We start from the raw sequence: 19,556 nt of genomic DNA, 5'->3' as shown, positions 1-19,556 counted from the left end.
TAGCTGAGCTGGTTGCAGCACAGCAAAAAAGGGAATTTTATTTATTTATTTTTATTTTTATTTTTCTGAAGCTGGAAACAGGGAGAGACAGTCAGACAGACTCCCACATGCGCCCGACCGGGATCCACCCGGCACGCCCACCAGAGGGCGATGCTCTGCCCCTCTGGGGCGATGCTCTACCACAACCAGAGCCACTCCAGCGCCTGGGGCAGAGGCCAAGGAGCCATCCCCAGTGCCCGGGCCATCTTTGCTCCAATGGAGCCTTGGCTGTGGGCGGGGAAGAGAGAGACAGAGAGGAAGGAGAGGGGGAGGGGTGGAGAGGCAGATGGGCGCCCCTCCTGTGTGCCCTGGCTGGGAATCGAACCCGGGACTTCTGCATGCCAGGCCGACGCTCTACCACTGAGCCAACTGGCCAGGGCAGAAAAGGGAATTTTTAGCAGAGCAAACCTTGGAAATCAAGACACATGAAAAGGAAGAGGGTGGCCCTGACCCGTTAGCTTAGTCAGTTAAGCGCATCAGCCCAAAACAACAAGGTTGAGAGTTCAATCCCCAGTCAGGGCACACACAGAAAGCAACCAAAAATGCACGATTAAGTGAAACAAACACTTCCCTTCCTCCTCCCCTCTCTCTCCCTTCCTCATTCTGTCTCTCTAAAAGTTAATTACAATAAAGCCTTGGCCAGATAGTTCATTTGGTTGGAGTGTGGTCCTGGAGAGTGGAGGCTGCTAGTTTGATTTCCTGGTCAGGGCACATAGAGGAGCAACTCGATGTTCCTACCTCCCTGCCTCTCTCTCACTCTCTTTCTCTCTCTCTCTCAAAAAAAAGGGAGAGGGGGCCCTGGCCGGTTGGCTCAGCGGTAGAGCGTCGGCCTGGCGTGCGGAAGTCCTGGGTTTGATTCCTGGCCAGGGCACACAGGAGAGGCGCCCATCTGCTTCTCCACCCCTCCCCCTCTCCTTCCTCTCTGTCTTTCTCTCTTCCCCTCCTGCAGCCGAGGCTCCATTGGAGCAAAAGATGGCCTGGGTGCTGGGGTTGGCTCCATGGCCTCTGCCTCAGGTGCTAGAATGGCTATGGTTGGGACAGAGCGACGCCCTGGATGGGTAGAGCATCGCCCCCTGGTGGGCGTGCCGGGTGGATCCCGGTCGGGCACATGCGGGAGTCTGTCTGACTGCCTCCCCGTTTCCAGCTTCGGAAAAATCCAAAAAAAAAAAAAAAAAAGGGAGAGGGTGTGTATTTGGTGTGGTGAGCCTGGGGACACTGCGCTGGTGGGATGGAAGGTGAGCTGGAGGGATTGGAGGGACACAGAATCTGGGTCCAGGAGGGGATTACACACTTAGCAATAGGGAGCCCATCGAGGAGGCAGTGCCCACCAGCCCTGTGACCTTCCGGAATTCCAGGGACTCACATTCACAGCCTCAGCCTGAGGGTCAACCAACTTGTGTTAGCTTGGGGGTTAGATGTTCATGGTGATGTGAGGACCACCATCCACTGCCCACTCCCACTGCCAGCCCAGGGGCGGCCACCGTCTCCCCCGCCCCCCACTGGAAGCACAAGAACGGAGAGGGCATCACGCACCTGGTGGGACCTGGTGCAGGTAGCTTCTAGGGTGGCAGTGCTCCATGTCCTCAAGCAATAATACTGTCGACCATAAAACAGAATTGACGGGGTGTCTCACACCACTGGAAAGGATTTATTCAGGAAAAAGAAGGGATGCCGTGGGGTAAGTGCAGAGGTAGTGAGCAGATGAGACATGACAAAGGTTAAGTACTTTAGAGCAGGAAACAGAAGTGAGGGAGCAGGGCTGTCACAAAGGTAGAGCCCTGTTGAAACCCTGGTTGTTCTATAGGGCTCTCAACAACAAGGAGATTGACCCCCAATCAGAAGAGGGGTTTCTCCAAGCTGACGAAGAAGCAGGGTGCCTGTCATTCTCAAGCCCGTCCCTGCGAACTTGGAGGGCTGAGGGAGCCTCAAGTGCTTATGTTTGTAATGGTCTTTTTTCTGGTGTCCTGGCTCTTTGCAATCAGTAGAAATTGGGGGCTTGGGGTTTTGTATAGGGACCTTCACTTGCCATACTGAAAATTAGGAATTTCAGCCGTTTTTTGTTTTTTTTTCCCCCTCAGGTGACATCTACAAGGTGAACAAGGTGATTTGCCATATTAACTAAATCTGTAGTGGACATGGTTTCCCACTCCATCCTGGTCACTTTAACAGAAGGGAAAGGTCTCTGTTCAGCCAGAATTTTCCTTAAAAAACAGCCGAGGTCTTATTATAACTGTCACAAACAAAGTCATCAGGCGTCTGTGAGCAAGTCAGAATTTTGCTCCAATCAACAAGCTTTGGGAAAGGCTACTGTAATTGCTTGAGGTCTCCAGCCACTGTTCTAGGATTTGCCAAAAAATCAGGTTTATTTTTCTAAATCCCTTGCAGGGTGGTTATATCATGTAAGTCTCATCGAACACTACACTTGGTCTTCATCGACTGGCAAATGAACTAGCTGATCTAAATCAGGAAACCCGAGCTGGTAGGTTTGAATATCTGTGTCAAATTCTTCAACAAATCTGTGAGGAGCCTCAGTCACCTTGGGGAATTCTCTAACTATGGCTCGCCATTCAATTTCAGTGCAGAGAACGCACAAAATTTAAGGTCTATGGAGATCCTCAGAGAGCTTAACTTTAAATTCGGAAAATAGTATCGGAGGCAAGGAAGCAGGTAGTGGGAGGTCAGAGTGTGAGGAGTTGGAGCTGAGAAGGAAAAGTCTAAGGGCTCCAGGGATGGTCCCTTAGACAAGGAAGTCAAGGTGAAGGGCAAGACAGCACCGTGGGCCTGACCTGTGGCAGCACAGTGGATAGAGCATCGACCGGAAATGCTGAGGTCCCAGGTTCAAAACCCCGGGGTTGCCTTGATCACAGGATCATGGATATGATCCCAGGGGGTCATTGCTTTGGCTTGACTACCCCCTCTCCCTGGTCAAGAAATATAGGACAAGTAATCAATGAACAACTAAAGTGAAGCAACTCACTCTCTCAAAAAAAAAAAAGCACTGTATTGGAGGCAAACAGGCAGCTTCTGAAGCCTTTTATTTTTCTTTATTTATTTTTTTGTATTTTTCCGAAGACAGAAACGGGGAGGCAGTCAGACAGACTCCCGCATGCGCCCCACCGGGATCCACCCAGCATGTCCACCAGGGGGCGTCGCTCTGCCACAATCAGAGCCATTCTAGAGCCTGAGGCAGAGGCCACAGAGCCATCCTCAGTGCCCAGGCCAACTTTGCTCCAATGGAGCCTTGGCTGCGGGAGGGGAAGAGAGAGACAGAGAGGAAGGAGAGGGGGAGGGGTGGAGAAGCAGATGGGCACTTCTCCTGTGTGCCCTGGCCGGGAATCGAACCTGGTACTTCCACACACCGGGCCGATGCTCCACCACCGAGCTAGCTGGCCAGGGCCTATTTTTCTCTTTAAAAGTTCAGCAGTCTCGTCCCTGGCAGGTTGGCTCAGTCATAGAGCGTCAGCCCTGCATGTGGATGTCACAGGTTCAATTCCCGGTTAGGGCACATAGGAGAGGTGCTGCCCACCTGCTTTTTCACCCTTCCCCTTCTAGCTTCTCTCTCTCTGTCTCTTCTCCTCTCCTGCAGCCATGGCTCCATTAGTGCGAGTTGGCCCCGGGGCACTGAGAATGGCTACCTGTCTTCTGCCTCAGGCGCTAAAAACTGGCTCCAGTTGCAATAGGGCAAGGTCCCCAGGTGGGCAGAGCATTGCCCCCTAGTGGGCTTGCCGGATGGATCCCAGTGGGGGCACATGTGGGAGTCTGTCTCTGTCTCCCCTCCTCTCACTAAAAAAATAAAAATAAAATAAAAAGGTTCAGCAGTCTCTTATTTCTGAAACTTCATTTTGTAAAGAGGCAACTTCAGATTCTTGGTGGTTTGGAAACCTCGAAATACCATTTGAATAAGCACTCCATTCATCTTTGCCAATTTTAGTGCTGTTATTATCCAATTAGGTTTAAGGAAAGTAAGTTTGAAAACTCTCAAAAGGCTCCCCACACTGACCACTAATATTCCAAATTACTTTTGGTCAGATCTGTCCCACTTAATTAAATATGACCACAAAGAGTGACTTTGGCTTTGAAACCTGAGTTCCTGGAGGAGGGGTGGTCTTAATATTTAAATAACTGAGACCCCACTTTTCAGAGACTTCTCTAGAGCTTGCACCAAAAACAATCTACAAGAATTCCAGCAACCTGCAAGTCAGTCTCACTCTAGAACTGCCCCCTGACCACAAAAGGGTCAGGCCAAAAGCTAAAAAAAGAAAAGAAAAACAAAAAAGCCAGTTCTGGGTGACAACCTGATCTTAAAAAAGCCAGGCCAACCGCTGAACACACTCAATGCCACAGTCCAATCTGGAACCGAACCAAGGGTTAGCTGGTGCCAAAAAGTATGGACCCAAAGGCTAGTCAGTCTCAAGAAACAGTCTGATCTCCATTAAAGGCTGACCTGTCGAGTACTTAAAGACAAGCAACAGATAAGCAAGGACTTTGAATTAGAAACCACTAAATGGTCCCTGAGTGTTAGTCAAATGTTTGTAAATAGGATGTATATGTTTGCTTGCTTATATGATAGTTTGCATTGGGTGTGGGAGACAGGCTGTAAACTGGCAAGGTCCTCATAGCCTATGGCTTAGTCTTAGCCTTTCCCACCCTTTTAATACTAAAACCTTTTCAACATCCTTCAAATCCTAAGATCTTCTCAAAACTAAGCTTTTCGCCTGACCGGGTGGTGGCGCAGTGGATAGAACGTCGGACTGGGATGCCGAGGACCCAGGTTCGAGACCCTGGGGTCGCCAGCATGAGCGCGGGCTCATCTGGTTTGAGCAAAGGCTCACCAGCTTGCTGGCTCGAGCAAGGGGTTACTTGGTCTGCTGGGGGCCCGTGGTCAAGGCACATACATATGAGAGGGCAATCAATGAACAACTGGGGTGTCGCAATGCGCAACGAAAAACTGACGATTGATACTTCTCAGCTCTCTGTTCCTGTCTGTCTGTCCCTCTCTCTGACTCTCTGTCTCTGTAAAACAAAACAGCTTGACCAGCTTGTGGCGCAGTGGATAGAGAGGACCCAGGTTTGAGACCCCGAGGTCGCCAGCTTGAGTGCGGGCTTATCTGGCTTGAGCAAAAAATTTTTGGAAAACTCACCAGCTTGGACCCAAGGGGTCTCTGGCTCGAGCAAGGGGTTACTTGGTCTGCTGAAGGCCCGGGGTCAAGGCACATATGAGAAAGCAATCAATGAACAACTAAGGTGTTGCAACGAAAAACTAATGATTGATGCTTCTCATCTCTCTCCGTTCCTGTCTGTCTATCCCTCTGTTCCTGTAAAAAAACAAAACAAATCAAAACAAAACTAAGCTTTTCACCATACCCTTGACCGTTGCATGATGTGGGGTGGTGGTGCACTCTTATGAGGAATCCCATTTATGCCTCAGATGAGTGGCTCTGTATCAAAGACTTCCTTATTTGTATACTGGCTTAAAGGCTTTAATTTCTACACTATATGTTAAGGCAGACCAGGAGGCTCTCTCTCAGATCTTGCCATCAGCATGCAGAGGAGAGGCAGCCAGGATGGTGGAGTGCTGAAGAAGCCAGCTTGTGAAGTTTGTGCAGAGAGAAGGAGATGGGGAACAGAGGTGAGTAAGGCTGGTGAGGTAGAAACCTTTGATCTTAGGCAACTTGGATAAGTTAGTGGCTTTGGGAGCAATGAATGGAAAGGGAAGTGTTTTCCCACTGTGAGTATTTCTTGCCGGCCAGGTGCAAGCTAGGATTAAAGCCCACCAGTTCTTGGCTCCATCGTTTCATTACCGTCCGAATCAAATGCGACCCTGCATGGGCCTGGCGGTTGTGATGGTGGCCGGGGCTACTGGCTTTACACCAAGTAAATCCTGGACAGCTTGAGGACACACAGCGTGGAAGCTGGATTGCAGAAGACCCACACAGGCCTGCGGGCAGGAGAGCCAGCCGCTCTGTGCAACCCCAGCACCTGGTTGCTCACCTGCCCTGACGCTCGGGATTCTTCTCTCTGAAACAGAACAAGCCACTAACATGTTCTGGGTACCCGTCCCCAAAAGACTGCAAAAGGAGCACGCACAAAAGCGGAGGCGGGGCTTACAGACAGGAAGCGGAAGTGAAGGGGTGGGCGGGGGGCGCTGTATCCCTCGCGTTCCGCCCGTGGGGCTCTCGCGTTGACGCAAGTGCGAGAGCGTCTCCCGCAGGCCCCCGTGGACTTCCTCTAGATTTAGTATAAATTTGGTCATTTCGAAGCGTCAGGAGGCTGCTGTGAGGGCGGCAGCAGGGTTTTTCATTTAAAAAATAAGTACAGTCAGCTAAAACAGCAGTTTTGAAATTCAGCAAGACGGCCTGACTTGGGGTGGCGCAGTGGCTAGAGCGTTGACGTGGAATGCTGAGGTCGCGTGGGTTCAGAAGCCAGGGTTTGCCCGGCCAAGGCCCGCAGAAGAGGGGGCTGCGATGAGTTTGTGATCCCCACTCCTACCCATCCCCCTTGTCTCTCACTCCTCTCTCTAAAATCGATAAACTCATAAAGCCTTTCACGCCCCCTTCTCCGGCGTGCCCCCTGCCGTGGTGCCCCGCACACCCCGAGCTCCGACCGCGGCCCCAGCGATCCAGCACAAGGCCAGAGGCCGGGCCTGTGGCGAACCCCGCGGGGCCGAACCTGCGCCCTGGGCGGAGGGAAGACGCGCAGTGGGCGGGGCCGGTGGGCGGGGCCTCGCTGGTGGTCGTGTTTCACCTGGAGGTTGCTCTCCCGCTCAGCGGTTCCGCGGGACGCAGCTCCTCTACTTAGGAACCTCTGCGCGGCGGAGGCGTTTCCGGAAGGGGCGGGCTGGCGGGCGGACCGACCACTCTTGGGGGGCGGAAGTGGGCGGCTGCCATCCAAGTGGAGCCGCGCTGCGGAAGGGGGACTCGGCCGAACTGGAGAGCGCCGGGGAACGGAGCTCAGGCGGCCCCCGCGGCCCGAGCGACCGGGCTGCCGGGGGTCCGGCGGAGCGCGGCGGAGATGGGGCGCCGAGCCGGGCCGGGGCCGGGGCCGGGGCTGGGGCCGGGACCGGGGCTGGGACCGGGGCCTCGGCCATGTTCGCGGGGCTGCAGGATCTGGGCGTGGCCAACGGCGAGGACCTGAAGGAGACGCTCACCAACTGCACCGAGCCGCTGAAAGCCATCGAGCAGTTTCAGGTGCTGTGGGGGGACGGAGGCCGGGCCGTCGGCGCCTGAGTCCGGCAGTGGGGCGCGGGCGCGTGGGCAGTGGGCAGATTTATCTTTCTTTTACCGCTCGTTGCGTCTGTTCTCTGGGATGGGAGAATGAGCTAGTGCTCCATGATGGACCGACGTCTGGGTGTCTTTTTCAGTTCTTGTAGTTACAACGCTAGAAACATTCTTGCAGCCCCTTCCTTCTATAATCAGGGCATATCCTGCGTGCCTGGCCAGACGTGGCTGTGGCTATGGTTTCTGTTGATGCCCCCCACCCCTTAAATAAGCAACATCGACCCCACGCTGACTCTGCTTCCCCAGACAGAGAATGGCGTGCTGCTGCCTTCCCTGCAGTCGGCCTTGCCCTTTCTGGACCTGCACGGGACGCCTCGGTTGGAGTTCCACCAGTCCGTGTTTGATGAGCTGCGGGACAAGCTGCTGGAACGTGTGTCAGCCATTGCCTTGGAGGGAAAAGCTGAAGAAAGGTAGCTGGGCAGGTGACATGTGCAGCCCCCTTCTCGGCATGGGAATGGACTTAGCAGCACTTCCCACCTGTCCCCTTGGCTACATGCTGCCGGGGTCCTGCCCCGGGGGGAATCCAGGGGTCCCACAGGAAGAGACGGTGTTGGCGCAAGTCGAGTGAGAGAGCCGAATTCTTTATTTTCTCTTTATTCTCTCGTTAGCATTTATTGCCAGGCATCTCTGCCAAATGCTGGTCTAGCTTTCTTTTTATACACACACACTAAGTTACAATCACATGGTATTTTGAATACATTGATTAATCATTGTTTTTGTTTCACTATGGTTATATATTTCTAGGTAACAGTTAATTCATATCTAAAAGTTATAAATCAGGTAGTAAGTTATTCAAAGTACAGTTGTACAATAACTTGAATAGCAATAACAATATTGGTACAAACTTCTAAAAGATTAGTACTAATTAATACCTCTACCTTACTGTTGTTGTGAGTCAGGGGCGCAGAGAGAGAGAGAGAGAGAGATTAGCAGACGAAATCATCAAGGACTAGCAAAGGACCACCGCTTGCTCAGGCAAATGGCCCTGAGTTCATGCAGTGTCCTAATTATTCACAAGACTTCAAAAGGCTTGTTTACTGAGAAATTGGCATAACATCAAGAGTAACTTTTGCTTAAAGATACATAGAGTACACCTGCAAGATAGCTTAGTAGCAACATAATATCAGAAGGCATTAATTGCTATTGCTTCTATGGATCCCTCCACATTCCGCTCCTTATCTGAAGGGAAAACCTAGGAAAGTACAAAAATCTCATGAGAATGTTTTACTGAGAAAAGCCCAACAACTGCCTTCAGTCACAAAACAATTCTTTTCTTGTTGGCTGTGTTCCCATCCAAGGCCATGCAATGGGTTATTCCAGTACACCTTACCTAAGATTTTATTTGTCTAGTCAAATTTTATTTATTTACTATATTCATACACTAGTTAAGTTCTAACTTTATTCTTCTCCAGAGTGTTCCATCACCTGCAGGTCAGGTATGCAAGAAGAAAGAAAAGTTTCTCTATCACATGAAAAGGCTAGGGAGGTAAAGTGATGAATTAAGTGAAGGCTGAAAGGTGCTCTGTGTATAGTTACTGTTTTCTACCTATTCATAAGTCACAATCTATTCTTTCTAACATGATTAATAAGAAGAAATTCTCCTACAAACTTAACCCTTTACGAGGGATATCATAGCCAGCCGCTTATGTTTATGAGCCCAGTTCAAGGGGCTTACAGGCTTTTCTGTGGAACTCACACCCTCTGTCTCATTTCCAAAGAAATTACTACGAATCTACAGGGAAAGCACGGTACTATTATCCCTGTGCCATAAATAATAGCACACACCCAGAAAATGGGAGGATATAAGGCCAGATTAATTCAAAAGATCAAAGGGGGAAGTACCATTGTGCCTTTCCTTTGCGGTGACTTTGTCAACCCGCAGCCATTGGCAGTCATTGGTCTTCACTGTGGTGACTTTGTCAACCAACAGCCGTTGGTCTTCTCTGCTGTGATTTTGTCAATCAGCAGTTTTTGATCTTCTGCTGTGACCTTGTCAGCCAGCAGTTGTGGATCTTCTCTGCTGTGACCTTGTCAGCCAGCAGTTGTTGATCAGCTCCCGACAACATGCTTCTATGTGAAAAGGGAACCTCTCACCCATGTGTCCCCGCCTGTGGAGACTGGTGCCTTTAGCTCTCTTCTGTTTGGGGACAGGCAGGTAGCTGCTTTTGACTTGGTCCTGTGCTACTAGCTCAGCCATTTGAGTCTTTCCAGGTACAAGAAACTAGAAGACCTTCTGGAGAAGAGCTTTTCCTTGGTGAAGATGCCATCTCTGCAGCCAGTGGTGATGTGCGTCATGAAACACTTGCCCAAGGTAAGAGCCACGAGGCTGGCTCATCAGCTTAGCTCCTGGGGGGTTCCTGAGCTGCCTCCCCAAGCAAGGGGAGCTGGGAGGCACGTCCTCTGTGCTGCTTTCTCTGTGACAAGCCTTGCAGAGACCAAAGCTTGGCATGTGAGTTGGGGTGTGGAGAGACCAAAGCTTGGCATGTGAGTTGGGGTGTGGGCCGTCTCTAGGAAAGAGCTGTGTGTATTGAGCATGGCTGTCTGCACCGACCGGGGCCTGGGGGCAGCTGCAGGGGCTCCTTTCAGTGGGGGCTGGGTGGGAGGTGGTCTTTGCTGTGGGGGCGGGAGGTTGAGCCCTTCTGACCTGTCTTGAGGCAGACCCTAGAGCACGGGGGTCGCTTACAAGCGGTCTGTGTGGTCACGCAGGTCCCTGAGAAGAAGCTGAAGCTGGTCATGGCCGACAAGGAGCTGTACCGGGCCTGTGCGGTGGAGGTGAAGCGGCAGATCTGGCAGGACAACCAGGCGCTCTTTGGCGATGAGGTCTCCCCCCTGCTGAAGCAGTACATCCTGGAGAAGGAGACTGCACTTTTCAGCACGGAGCTCTCCGTCCTGCACAACTTCTTCAGTCCTTCCCCCAAAACCAGGCGCCAGGGAGAGGTGAGGTGGGAGGCAGGGCTGTGTGCAGGTTGGGGGCCTGAGAGGCTGCCCTGGCCAGCTCCTTCTCCACCCTTTTGAATGCTTGGCTTGTTTTGTCCTTGGAAGGGTAGGCTTGTACACAGGACCAGTGCAGCGGGGGCTTTGCAGTGCTGTGCCCAGGTGTGAATCTTTTGAGTTTCACATACTTGAAGAAAAGTCTTTTTTTTTTTTTTTTTAAGATTTTATTTATTCATTTTAGAGAAGGGGGGAGGGGGGAGAGGAGCAGGAAGCATCAACTCCCATATATGCCTTGACTGGGCAAGCCCAGGGTTTCGAACCGGCGACCTCAGCATTTCCAGGTCGACGCTTTATCCACTGCGCCACCACAGGTCAGGCTGAAGAAAAGTCTTTTCATTTAAGTTCAATGTGTCTCTCTTCAGCTCTGGGGGATTTCTTTCTTTTCTTTTTTCTTTCTTTTTTTGTGTGATAGAGACAGAGAGAGGGAGGGACAAATAGGGTCAGACAGACAAGAAGGGAGAGAGATGTGAAGCATCAATTCTTTTCTGTGGTTCCTTAGTTGTTCATTGATTGCTTTCTCATATGTGCCTTAACTAGGAGGCTACAGCACACCGAGTAACCCTTTCCTCAGTCCAGTGACCTTGGGCTTCAAGCCAGCGGCCACAGGGTCACGTCTGTGATCCCACGCTCAAGCGAGCGACTGCTCAAGCCGGCAACCTCAGGGTTTCAAACCTGGGTCCTCTGTGTTCCAGTCTAGCACTCTATCCACTGCATCGCTAACTGCCTTATCAGTCTGAGATGATTTTCTTCTTGGCTCGTTAGTTACTTTGGCAAACATTTCTTACCATTCTTTTATTTTCTTATAGAGACAGAGAGATAGATAAGGACAGACAGGAACAGAGAGAAATGATCAATCATCAGTTTTTCGTTGCGACACCTTAATTGTTCATTGATTGCTTTCTCATATGTGGCTTGACCGTGGGCCTTCAGTAGACCGAGTGACCGCTTGCTCAAGCCAGCGACCTTGGGTCCAAGCTGGTGAGCTCTGCTCAAACCAGATGAGCCCGCGTTCAAGCTGGCGACCTCAGGGTCTCGAACCTGGGTCCTCCGCATCCCAGTCCAACACTCTATCCACTGCGCCACCGCCTGGTCAGGCTTGGCAAACATTTCTTGAGTGCTGTCTCCTTGCCATAGATGCTTGGGGGCCCTTCAGCAAGCCTGCAGCTTGAGATGCTTGACTTGAAGTCTCATGGGGAGATGGACACTACGCAGTCAGCATCACATGTTGGCCACTGAGAGCTCGAAGGGTGGACAAGCGCTGCACATATGTGAGGTCACAGAAGAGCCAGGTGGGGGTGTGAGCAGAGGCTTGGAGGAAGAGCAGTCTGGGCTTTCTGAGGTGATAAGGTGTCGGTATGACTGGAGCCTAGAGCAAGTGACTGAGTAGGTGGAGGTGAGTTTGGAGGGCCAGAAGCCACTTTGGAGACTTTGGCTTTTCCAGTGGGGTGGGGTGTCATTGAAGTTACCTGACCTGGTTCTGGGATGACTGTTCATCCAGGAGGGAGGTGACGGTGACCAGTGACCATAAACTGAGAGTGGCATTTGATGTTTTGTTGTGTTCTTTGACATTCGACTTTTACCTGGCGTTTTGTGTGTTTGGTGGGAGGTAGGGTGAGGCTTAATGTGTTCTCCGAATATCTGGCCAGTGGCTGCACACGGCTGCCTGAATGGGCCCTGGAGTATGTCTCTGGACCCGACCCTCTGGCTTCCTGTTTGTCTCGGGGCAGGGCTTAGGCTGTGATCTGCTGTGGTCTCCTCCCCTTCCTCACGCTCCAGCCAAGCCAGGTTCCCTGCTGTGTGGCATGCACCCTGCAAGGGGAGAAGTTGGCTGTGGGTTCACGTATCGCCCTGTGTGGCTCAGCCACTGGAGCCCTGGCTGTGTGCCCGGCTGCCCTGTGAGTCGGCAGCCCCGGGTTGTGGTCATCTGGAATTGTGCCCTTGTCCACATGTGAAGCTGGGTGGGCCCCTGGTGAGGACACGTGTTAGCCGTGGGACAGCAGAGGAGCGTCCCCGGCTCTGCTCTGCTTGTCGGGACCCTGAGGCCTGTGGCAGTCCTCGGCAGGGGCTCAAAGTGTCCTGTTAGGTCCGTCACTGCTCCTGCCACCCTGCTGATCTCCCTCACTGTGTCCAGCCTGGTGCCCGTTGGGATTCTGTTGTGTCCGTTAACCCAGATTGTCCTACTTGTCCTTCACACCAGTGGACCAAGACCCAGCCCCTGCTGGGGTCGCACTGCATGGGCTCCAAGTGGGGGCAGGTGCGGGGTGGCCAAGGGCCTGAGAGGACGGCAGCAAAGCTGTGACAGTATAGAGAGGACAGTGGCCGCCACGTGTCCTCGAAGGGGACTATGTATCCTCCTGTCCTCCCCATGTCAGCTGAGTGGGTGGGCGGGGGCAGATCTTCTGGGGCTTCTGGTGACATCTGCAGTCACAGGTCAGTGGCCTTTAAGAGAAACTGTGGATCTGACACGGGCTTCACCTTCTCAGAACCAGAAACACTGCCAGCCGACAGTCAGTATTTGGTGAGAGGTGATATTCAGCCCAAAGTAGGAAGGGCGTGGAGCAGGGGAGTGGGCGGTGCCATCACCACGGCCATTCGGGGCGCCTTGGCCGATTCTGATGTGCTGGGGCCTCCGGCCAGGTGGTGCAGAAGCTGACGCAGATGGTGGGGAAGAACGTGAAGCTGTATGACATGGTGCTGCAGTTCCTCCGGACCCTCTTCCTGCGGACACGCAATGTGCATTACTGCACGTTGCGGGCCGAGCTGCTCATGTCCCTGCACGACCTGGATGTGGGCGACATCTGCTCCGTGGACCCCTGCCACAAGGTAGTGCCCCTGCCCCTGCCCCTGCTCCTGCCTGGTCCCCCTGCCCTCTGGTCTCCTCTTCGGCTACTCTCTCCCTTCCCTGCTGGGTTTCTTTCTGGTCACCGTATCTGGGCTGACTGCCCACCTACCTGGTCACCCAGTACGCACCAGCCCCTCCATCACGGCTGCTGAATCTGCTTGGGGAGGCATTCATGGCCACGCCTCCTGGTCTGCTCACTCCCTCCCTCACTGCAGTCCAGCTGGCGGCCCTGAAGCTGCTCCTGGATCCGTCTGGCCTCCTCCAGGCTTTCTGGGGCCTCTGGTCTGCCCTGTCCCAGAGCCCTTGGGCTGCTCACTGGCAAGCACCACGCTGCAGGACCTGGGCTTTCTGCGCTGCCCTTGGGCCCTGCTTGGGTGCTGTACCACCAAGATGGCCTCGCCTCCTGGGGGGCTGCCTAGTGTCCCGCCCTGACACCATGCAGCGGGGGCCACCAGAGAGGGGGCCGCTTCTAGAACAAAGCCCAAATATCATCTTCTCCACACACCACCCGACCAGTGGGGACTTAGGCCCTTGGCCCTGTTTGCCTTTGTGCCCTCTGTTTCTGGCACGAGACCTGGCACCAAGCCAGGCATTGGTGAGGTGACACAGTCATCCTGCTGTCAACCCAAGACCTGAGCAGCACAGGAGGCGAAGGTGACCAGGAGCCCGGTCTCTGGTCACATCTGACTGTGCTTCCTGTCCTGACTTTCCTGCAGTTCACCTGGTGCCTGGACGCCTGCATTCGTGAGCGCTTTGTGGACAGCAAGAGGGCCCGGGAGCTGCAGGGCTTTCTCGATGGAGTGAAGAAGGGTCAGGAGCAAGTCCTGGGGTGAGGGTTGGTCTTTCATGGATGCTCCCAGCCTCCCAGAGTCCTGTCTGCGGGTGTCCAGTGAACACGCTGTGTCCATTGCCATGTTTGTCCCCACTTTTTTTTTTTTATTCATTTTAGAGAGGGGAGAGAGAGGGAGAGAGAGAGAGAAGAGAGAGTCAGGGGGGAGGAGCAGGAAGCATCAACTCCCATATGTGCCTTGACCAGGCAAGCCCAGGGTTTCGAACCGGCGACCTCAGCATTTCCAGGTCGACGCTTTATCCACTGCGCCACCACAGGTCAGGCTTTTTTTTTTTTTTTTTTTAGAGAGAGACAGGAAGAGAGATGAGAAGCATCAACACAGTTGCGGCACCTTAGTTGTTCATTGTTTGCTTCTCATATGTGCCTTGACCGGGGGGCTCCAGCTGAGCCAGTGAGCTTTTGCTCAAGTTAAAGACCTTGGGCTCAAGCCAGCGACCATGGGGTCATGTTGATGACCCCACGCTCAAGCTGGTGAGCCTGTGATCAGGCCAGATGAGCCTGTGCTCAAGCTGGCAACTTTAGGGTTTTGAACCTGGATCCTCATCCAGGTTGACGCTCTACCCATTGCACCACCACTGGTCAGGCCATCCCTGCACGTTTTAGAAGAATAGTCTGGCACCGTGACTGCAGCTGAGACACGTGTATGGTCTGAGCAGCCAGGCTGTACACTAGTGTCTGCATCCTCTGAGGCCTGCCTGAATGCTGAGGTGTGGGTGGTGACCTCATCCTGGAGCTCACTGCACCCTTTTCTGCCTATAATTTTCTCTGTGGGACCCTGGCTAAAATCATGGAGTCTGGGATAGGTCCTCAGAAGCAAACATGGCCTTAATTTTCTTGAGAACTTTTTAATTCCTCAGTATTTTGAGTAAAGTACAAGTTTCAAACTGACCCTTTTTTGGGGGGAAGGAGTGTAGAGTGAGGTGGGCTTGTTTCTTGTAGAGGGGCATCTCCCTGGGTCAGAGACTAACGCTTAGCATGTGGCTGCCCCTCCATGGGTCAGCAAGTCCCATGTTCATGCCAGGGGCTTATCTTTGCAGGGATCTGTCCATGATCCTGTGTGACCCCTTCGCCATCAACACCCTGTCACTGAGCACTGTCAGGCACCTGCAGGAGTTGGTCGGCCAGGAGACACTGCCCAGGGTGAGTGCCCTCAGCTGGGCACATGGATGTGGACCATGGGTGGCCAGGTCTGTGATGACCCAGGAGGCACATGCATCTCACATGGACAGTGCCTGGGAGCCCATTAGTGAGGCTGCAACACCGGGAGCCCACTGAGTCTTAGAAGGTCAGGGGAGAGGGAGGTTCAGGTGAGCTGGCACTGAGGCCCCTTCCCTCGCAGGACAGCCCTGACCTCCTCCTGCTGCTCAGGCTGCTGGCGTTGGGCCAGGGGGCCTGGGACATGATCGACAGCCAGGTCTTCAAGGAGCCCAAGATGGTAATGGGACTTAGGCGGGAACCTTTCCAAACTTGCTTGCGAGGGGTGCAGGGCTGGCATGGGGACGGTGGCCCAAGGGTGGGTGGGTAGCGGAGCCAGGGTGTGCCTGGACGAGCTCTCGGGCCTCTCCCCCCAGGAGGTGGAGCTCATCACCAGGTTCCTGCCGACACTCATGTCCTTCGTGGTGGACGACCACGCCTTCAGTGTGGACCAGAAGCTCCCTGCCGAGGAGAAGGCTCCAGCCACCTATCCCAATGTGCTTCCGGAGAGTTTCACAAAGTACGGTTGGAGGGCGTGGGTGGGTGGCTCCCTCAGGCTCCCTGGGAAGCCGTGTGCGGTACTCCTCAGGACTGGGGCGCTCGCCACTGCAGGTTCCTGCAGGAGCAGCGCATGGCCTGTGAGGTGGGGCTGTACTACGTGCTGCACATCACCAAGCAGAGGAACAAGAACGCGCTCCTCCGCCTGCTGCCCGGGCTCGGTGAGTCTGCGGGGGCCCACCCGCCCGCCTCGGGGGCCAGTCTGCTTCTCTGAAGTGTCCACCTTCTGGAAGTCACTGTGGTACAGACGCAGAGCAGGTCCCCTTGTGCTTCCACAGACGCCCTTCGCTCTTTTTTTTTTCTCTTTAATTAAAAGGACTTTTAAGTTGATTGACTTTTTAGGGAGAGAGGAACACGGATTTGTTGTTCCACTTATTTCTATGCTCGTTGGTTGATTCTTAGATGTGCCCAGACGGGATCAAACCTGCAGCGTTGGTGCATTAGGTCGATGCTCTACCCGGCCGGGACACGTCCTTTGGTTTTGTCACCATTTATTGAAGAGTTCTTTCTACAGCAGTGAAAGAGCCACCTTAATCTGATCCTGACAAGAGGTGTGCTGCCTCCCACGTCCTCAGACATCAGGGTGGCGTCCCTGAGAGGCACTGAAGGGGCCACTTCCCCTGGAGGATGGGGAGGGGGCAGGTTGTTGCAAGCCAGGAAGAAGAGAGAGAGGTCTGAGTGGACCACTTCAAGTGGGCCCCTGAGTAAAGCTGCAGGTTGTCAGGGAGAAGGGGCTTCTGGGAGCGTGTGGTCTTCCCAGGGTGCACATAGGCCCACCAGCTTCTGCTGTCTCAGGCCCTGTCTTGGGTGTTGAGGCTTCTTAGTGAAGGTCTTGCCCGTTTCTCACAGAGTGTGTTTCTAGGCCATTGACATGTCTGATGAGGAAGCATGTTGTTTCCTGACTTCCTCATGTGGAGGAACCTGTCCTTTTGTGGGTATTAATTTATACCCAGCCACCATCTAACCCAACAGCATGAACTCGTCCTCCTCCCATTCTGGAGGTCAGAGTCTGGATGAAGTGAGTGTCCAGGTCTAACCTCAAGGTGGAGGGCAGGGCAGGCTCCTTCTGGAGGCTCTGGGTGATGCGCTGGCCGCACGGGCCTCGGCCACAAGGAACTGCTGGCACCCTTGGCTTGTGGCTCCTCCCTCCAGCCTGTCCAGCTCTTCCCATCTTCGTGTCTGTCTCTGGCTCTGGCCTTCCTGCACCCGCCTCCCTCCTCGTAGGGCCTGTGACAGCACTGAGCCCACTGGGTCCTGCAGGGCCATCCCGTCTTGGACCCCTTAGCTCCTCACTTGCTGGCCCAGTGTGGGCGACATTCTGTTTGGACACGTCCGGGAACCGGGTTATAAATGACTCGTGTGTGCCTCCTTTCCTTTCATCCCAGCGCCTCTGTTTCTGTCTTACTGTTGCTGGAGATGGGCTGTCCCGCTGCGGCCGGGGTGTCATTGTCCCCAGCGCGCTGTGGCCCTCGGGTGGGCGCGACCGGTTGGAACCACTTGTTATTTCTGTTATTAGAGCAGTGCTAGTAAGGACGGACATTGATTTTAGTAAATCTCTGTTTTTAAATTTTTTGTTGTGAGCACTGAAGCCCCATGCCTCCTGCCCATTCCATGGGGGTCTGTGTGTAGCCCCGTCCCCTCGGTGGAGGTCAGCATGTCAGTCCCACCGTCCACACCAGCTGTGGACAGCGTAGCGGGTGTGTTGATAAAATAAGGGCATTGTTAAAAACTGCCCAGCCCGATGGCTTGGGCCCACATCCCGGCAGGGACCATGGTTTTCTGTTGACACACATTTTTTGTTCAGATGCGTTGTTCAAATCAACATGCTGACAAAGTGCTTGAGGCACTTGTGTCCCTGGTTGTCACTGGTTTGTGGCACTTAAGCAGTCTCTTTAGGGTTCTGTGGTTTCAAAGAAAAAGGGGAACGTTTTCCGTTCTCTTCCCTCTGCAAGGACAGGGGACCTCCACAAGATCCCCTGGCTAGCGCTGTTTCCTGTTTCTTCTGGAGCCCACTGAAGCCAAAGTCCCTGGGGCTCCCCCCCTTCCTGGGCCCTCCTGTAGCCCCGCCCCGCTGCGGCCCCCACCTGTCCAGGCCTGGCTTCTGGCTTTCAGGATCCACCCCCCCTCTCAGAAGTGCCACCCTGCAGTCCCCCAGGGCTTGCTGGGGGTGACAGGTCGGCCCCAGCAGGGAGTGCGGGTTCTGGGCGAGGAGGCTGATGCCTGCTGTGCCTGCAGTGGAGACCTTCAGTGACCTGGCCTTCGGGGACATCTTCCTCCACCTGCTCATGGGGAACCTGGCGCTGCTGGCCGATGAGTTTGCCCTGGAGGACTTCTGCACGAGCCTGTTTGAGGGCTTCCTGCTCACCGCCTCCCCGAGGTAACTGACCTACCTTCTGGGGGCAGGGGGGCTGCAGGCAGGGGGCGGGGCGCCGTGGGGAAGGGGGCGGGGCCCCTGCAGCTGGCTGTGCCTCTTCCAGGAAGGAGAACGTGCAGCGGCACGTGCTGCGGCTCCTCCTCCACCTGCATCACCGCGTTGCCCCCTCCAGGCTGCCGGCCCTGCAGAAAGCGCTGGAGCCCACCGGCCAGGTGGGTGTTGCCTGCCCGCACCCTTGGGTGCACGGCATGTGTCCTGCGTGTGTCCCCGCCACCACGGGGCCTGACCCCGGCCCCTGACCCCGGCCCCTGACCCCGGCCCTGCACTTGTCCGCAGAGTGGAGAGGCCGTGAAGGAGCTTTACTCCCAGCTCAGCGAGAAGCTGGAGCAGCTCGACCACCGGAAGCCCAGCCCGGTCCAGGCCGCCGAGACCCCTGCCCTAGAGCTGCCCCTCCCCACCGTGCCTGCTCCAGCGGGGCTCTGATGCTGCCCCTGGGGCTGCTGGGCGCGGGCATCATCTCCTGGTCGGCCGGAGATTGCTGAGCTGTGTCTCCTGGAGGCAGCGGTGCTTCTGGGGAGGGGCAGTGGGCTGAGTGGAGACCCTGGGGTCGTGCCACGGGCAGGGTATCCTCTGTGCCTCAGCCCCACCCTCACCTGGGTTACATCCGTGTGAGTGGGACCTGTGTCACTGCCCCTGGTGGGTGCCCGGCCACGTCCGTGAAGCACAGCCCGGGCCTGGCCCTCACTGCAGCTGCGCGGAGCTCTTCCATCCTGGTGCGGTGTCCACCGCTGTAGGGGGACAGCAGGCAGCAGTAGGGATGAGGAGAAAGCCACCTGTTTTCCAAGAAGTGTGTAGGCTGGTGTGTGGCACAGATAGGTAATGTAGCTGGGTCAGGTTTGGCCCCTCTGAGGACCTCCTGAGCATCTGGCAGTGGACAGTCTGCTGCACCAGGACCCGTAGGCAGGGAGCTCTCCTCCCTGGCCAGCAGCACGCGTGTGGCAGGCTTAGCCGAGGGACCTGGGCCCTGCCTGCTGCGTCGGTTCACCTTGGAGTGTGTGCTGCTGGCTCAGCTGCACGGTCCTGGCCAGGTCAGAGTCATTGGTTGCAGATGACAAGACTCACATGTAAATAATAAAAGGCAAACATTTTGGTAAACCCAGCGGATGAGCTTTTTTGTGCCTCCAGGGAGTTAGATGCAGCCCAGGAATCAGGTGCCTTCTTGGGGCATTTCCGTCTGTGGGCCACAGGTCGGGTGGGAAGGCCTGGACATGCCTTTCCTGTCAAGGCTGCTTGAGGTCACCAGACTGGATCCCACCAGCAGGACATGCTGAAGTCCCTCCAAGGAGGTCAATGACTTTGACAGGCGCAGCCCCTCAGGTGTGCGGGAGGGACTGGGGACACCTGGGAGGGTGGCTGAGGAGAGCCGGG

General features: G+C 54.6%; 1 protein-coding gene across 1 annotated transcript; it reads left to right on the top strand.

The window, feature by feature from the left end:
- The first annotated feature begins 6,897 nt into the window (after positions 1–6,897).
- On the top strand, positions 6,898–19,283 carry NELFB (negative elongation factor complex member B). The gene is made up of 13 exons (XM_066255607.1): positions 6,898–7,226; positions 7,563–7,726; positions 9,528–9,627; positions 10,023–10,253; positions 12,948–13,133; positions 13,869–13,981; positions 15,040–15,142; positions 15,342–15,437; positions 15,574–15,716; positions 15,809–15,915; positions 17,990–18,131; positions 18,232–18,340; positions 18,465–19,283. The coding sequence occupies exons 1-13, from the start codon at positions 7,125–7,127 to the stop codon at positions 18,609–18,611; spliced, it is 1,743 nt and encodes a 580-aa protein (XP_066111704.1). The 5' UTR covers positions 6,898–7,124; the 3' UTR covers positions 18,612–19,283.
- The last annotated feature ends 273 nt before the right edge of the window (positions 19,284–19,556 follow it).

The sequence above is a fragment of the Saccopteryx bilineata genome, chromosome 2, assembly GCF_036850765.1.
Source record: "Saccopteryx bilineata isolate mSacBil1 chromosome 2, mSacBil1_pri_phased_curated, whole genome shotgun sequence".
Lineage (NCBI taxonomy): Eukaryota > Metazoa > Chordata > Mammalia > Chiroptera > Emballonuridae > Saccopteryx > Saccopteryx bilineata.
The sequence above is the reverse complement of the archived record's forward strand: the minus strand, read 5'-3'. Positions and strand labels throughout refer to the sequence as shown.

What these genes read in the sequence shown, in the direction of transcription:
- NELFB (XM_066255607.1), top strand. Translation starts at nt 7,125, where the DNA reads ATGTTCGCGGGGCTGCAGGATCTGGGCGTGGCCAACGGCGAGGACCTG. An exon ending in AAACCAGGCGCCAGGGAGAG is followed by an intron (nt 10,254 to 12,947) that starts GTGAGGTGGGAG and finishes GCCTCCGGCCAG; the next exon opens with GTGGTGCAGAAGCTGACGCA. An exon ending in CCGCCTGCTGCCCGGGCTCG is followed by an intron (nt 15,916 to 17,989) that starts GTGAGTCTGCGG and finishes CTGTGCCTGCAG; the next exon opens with TGGAGACCTTCAGTGACCTG.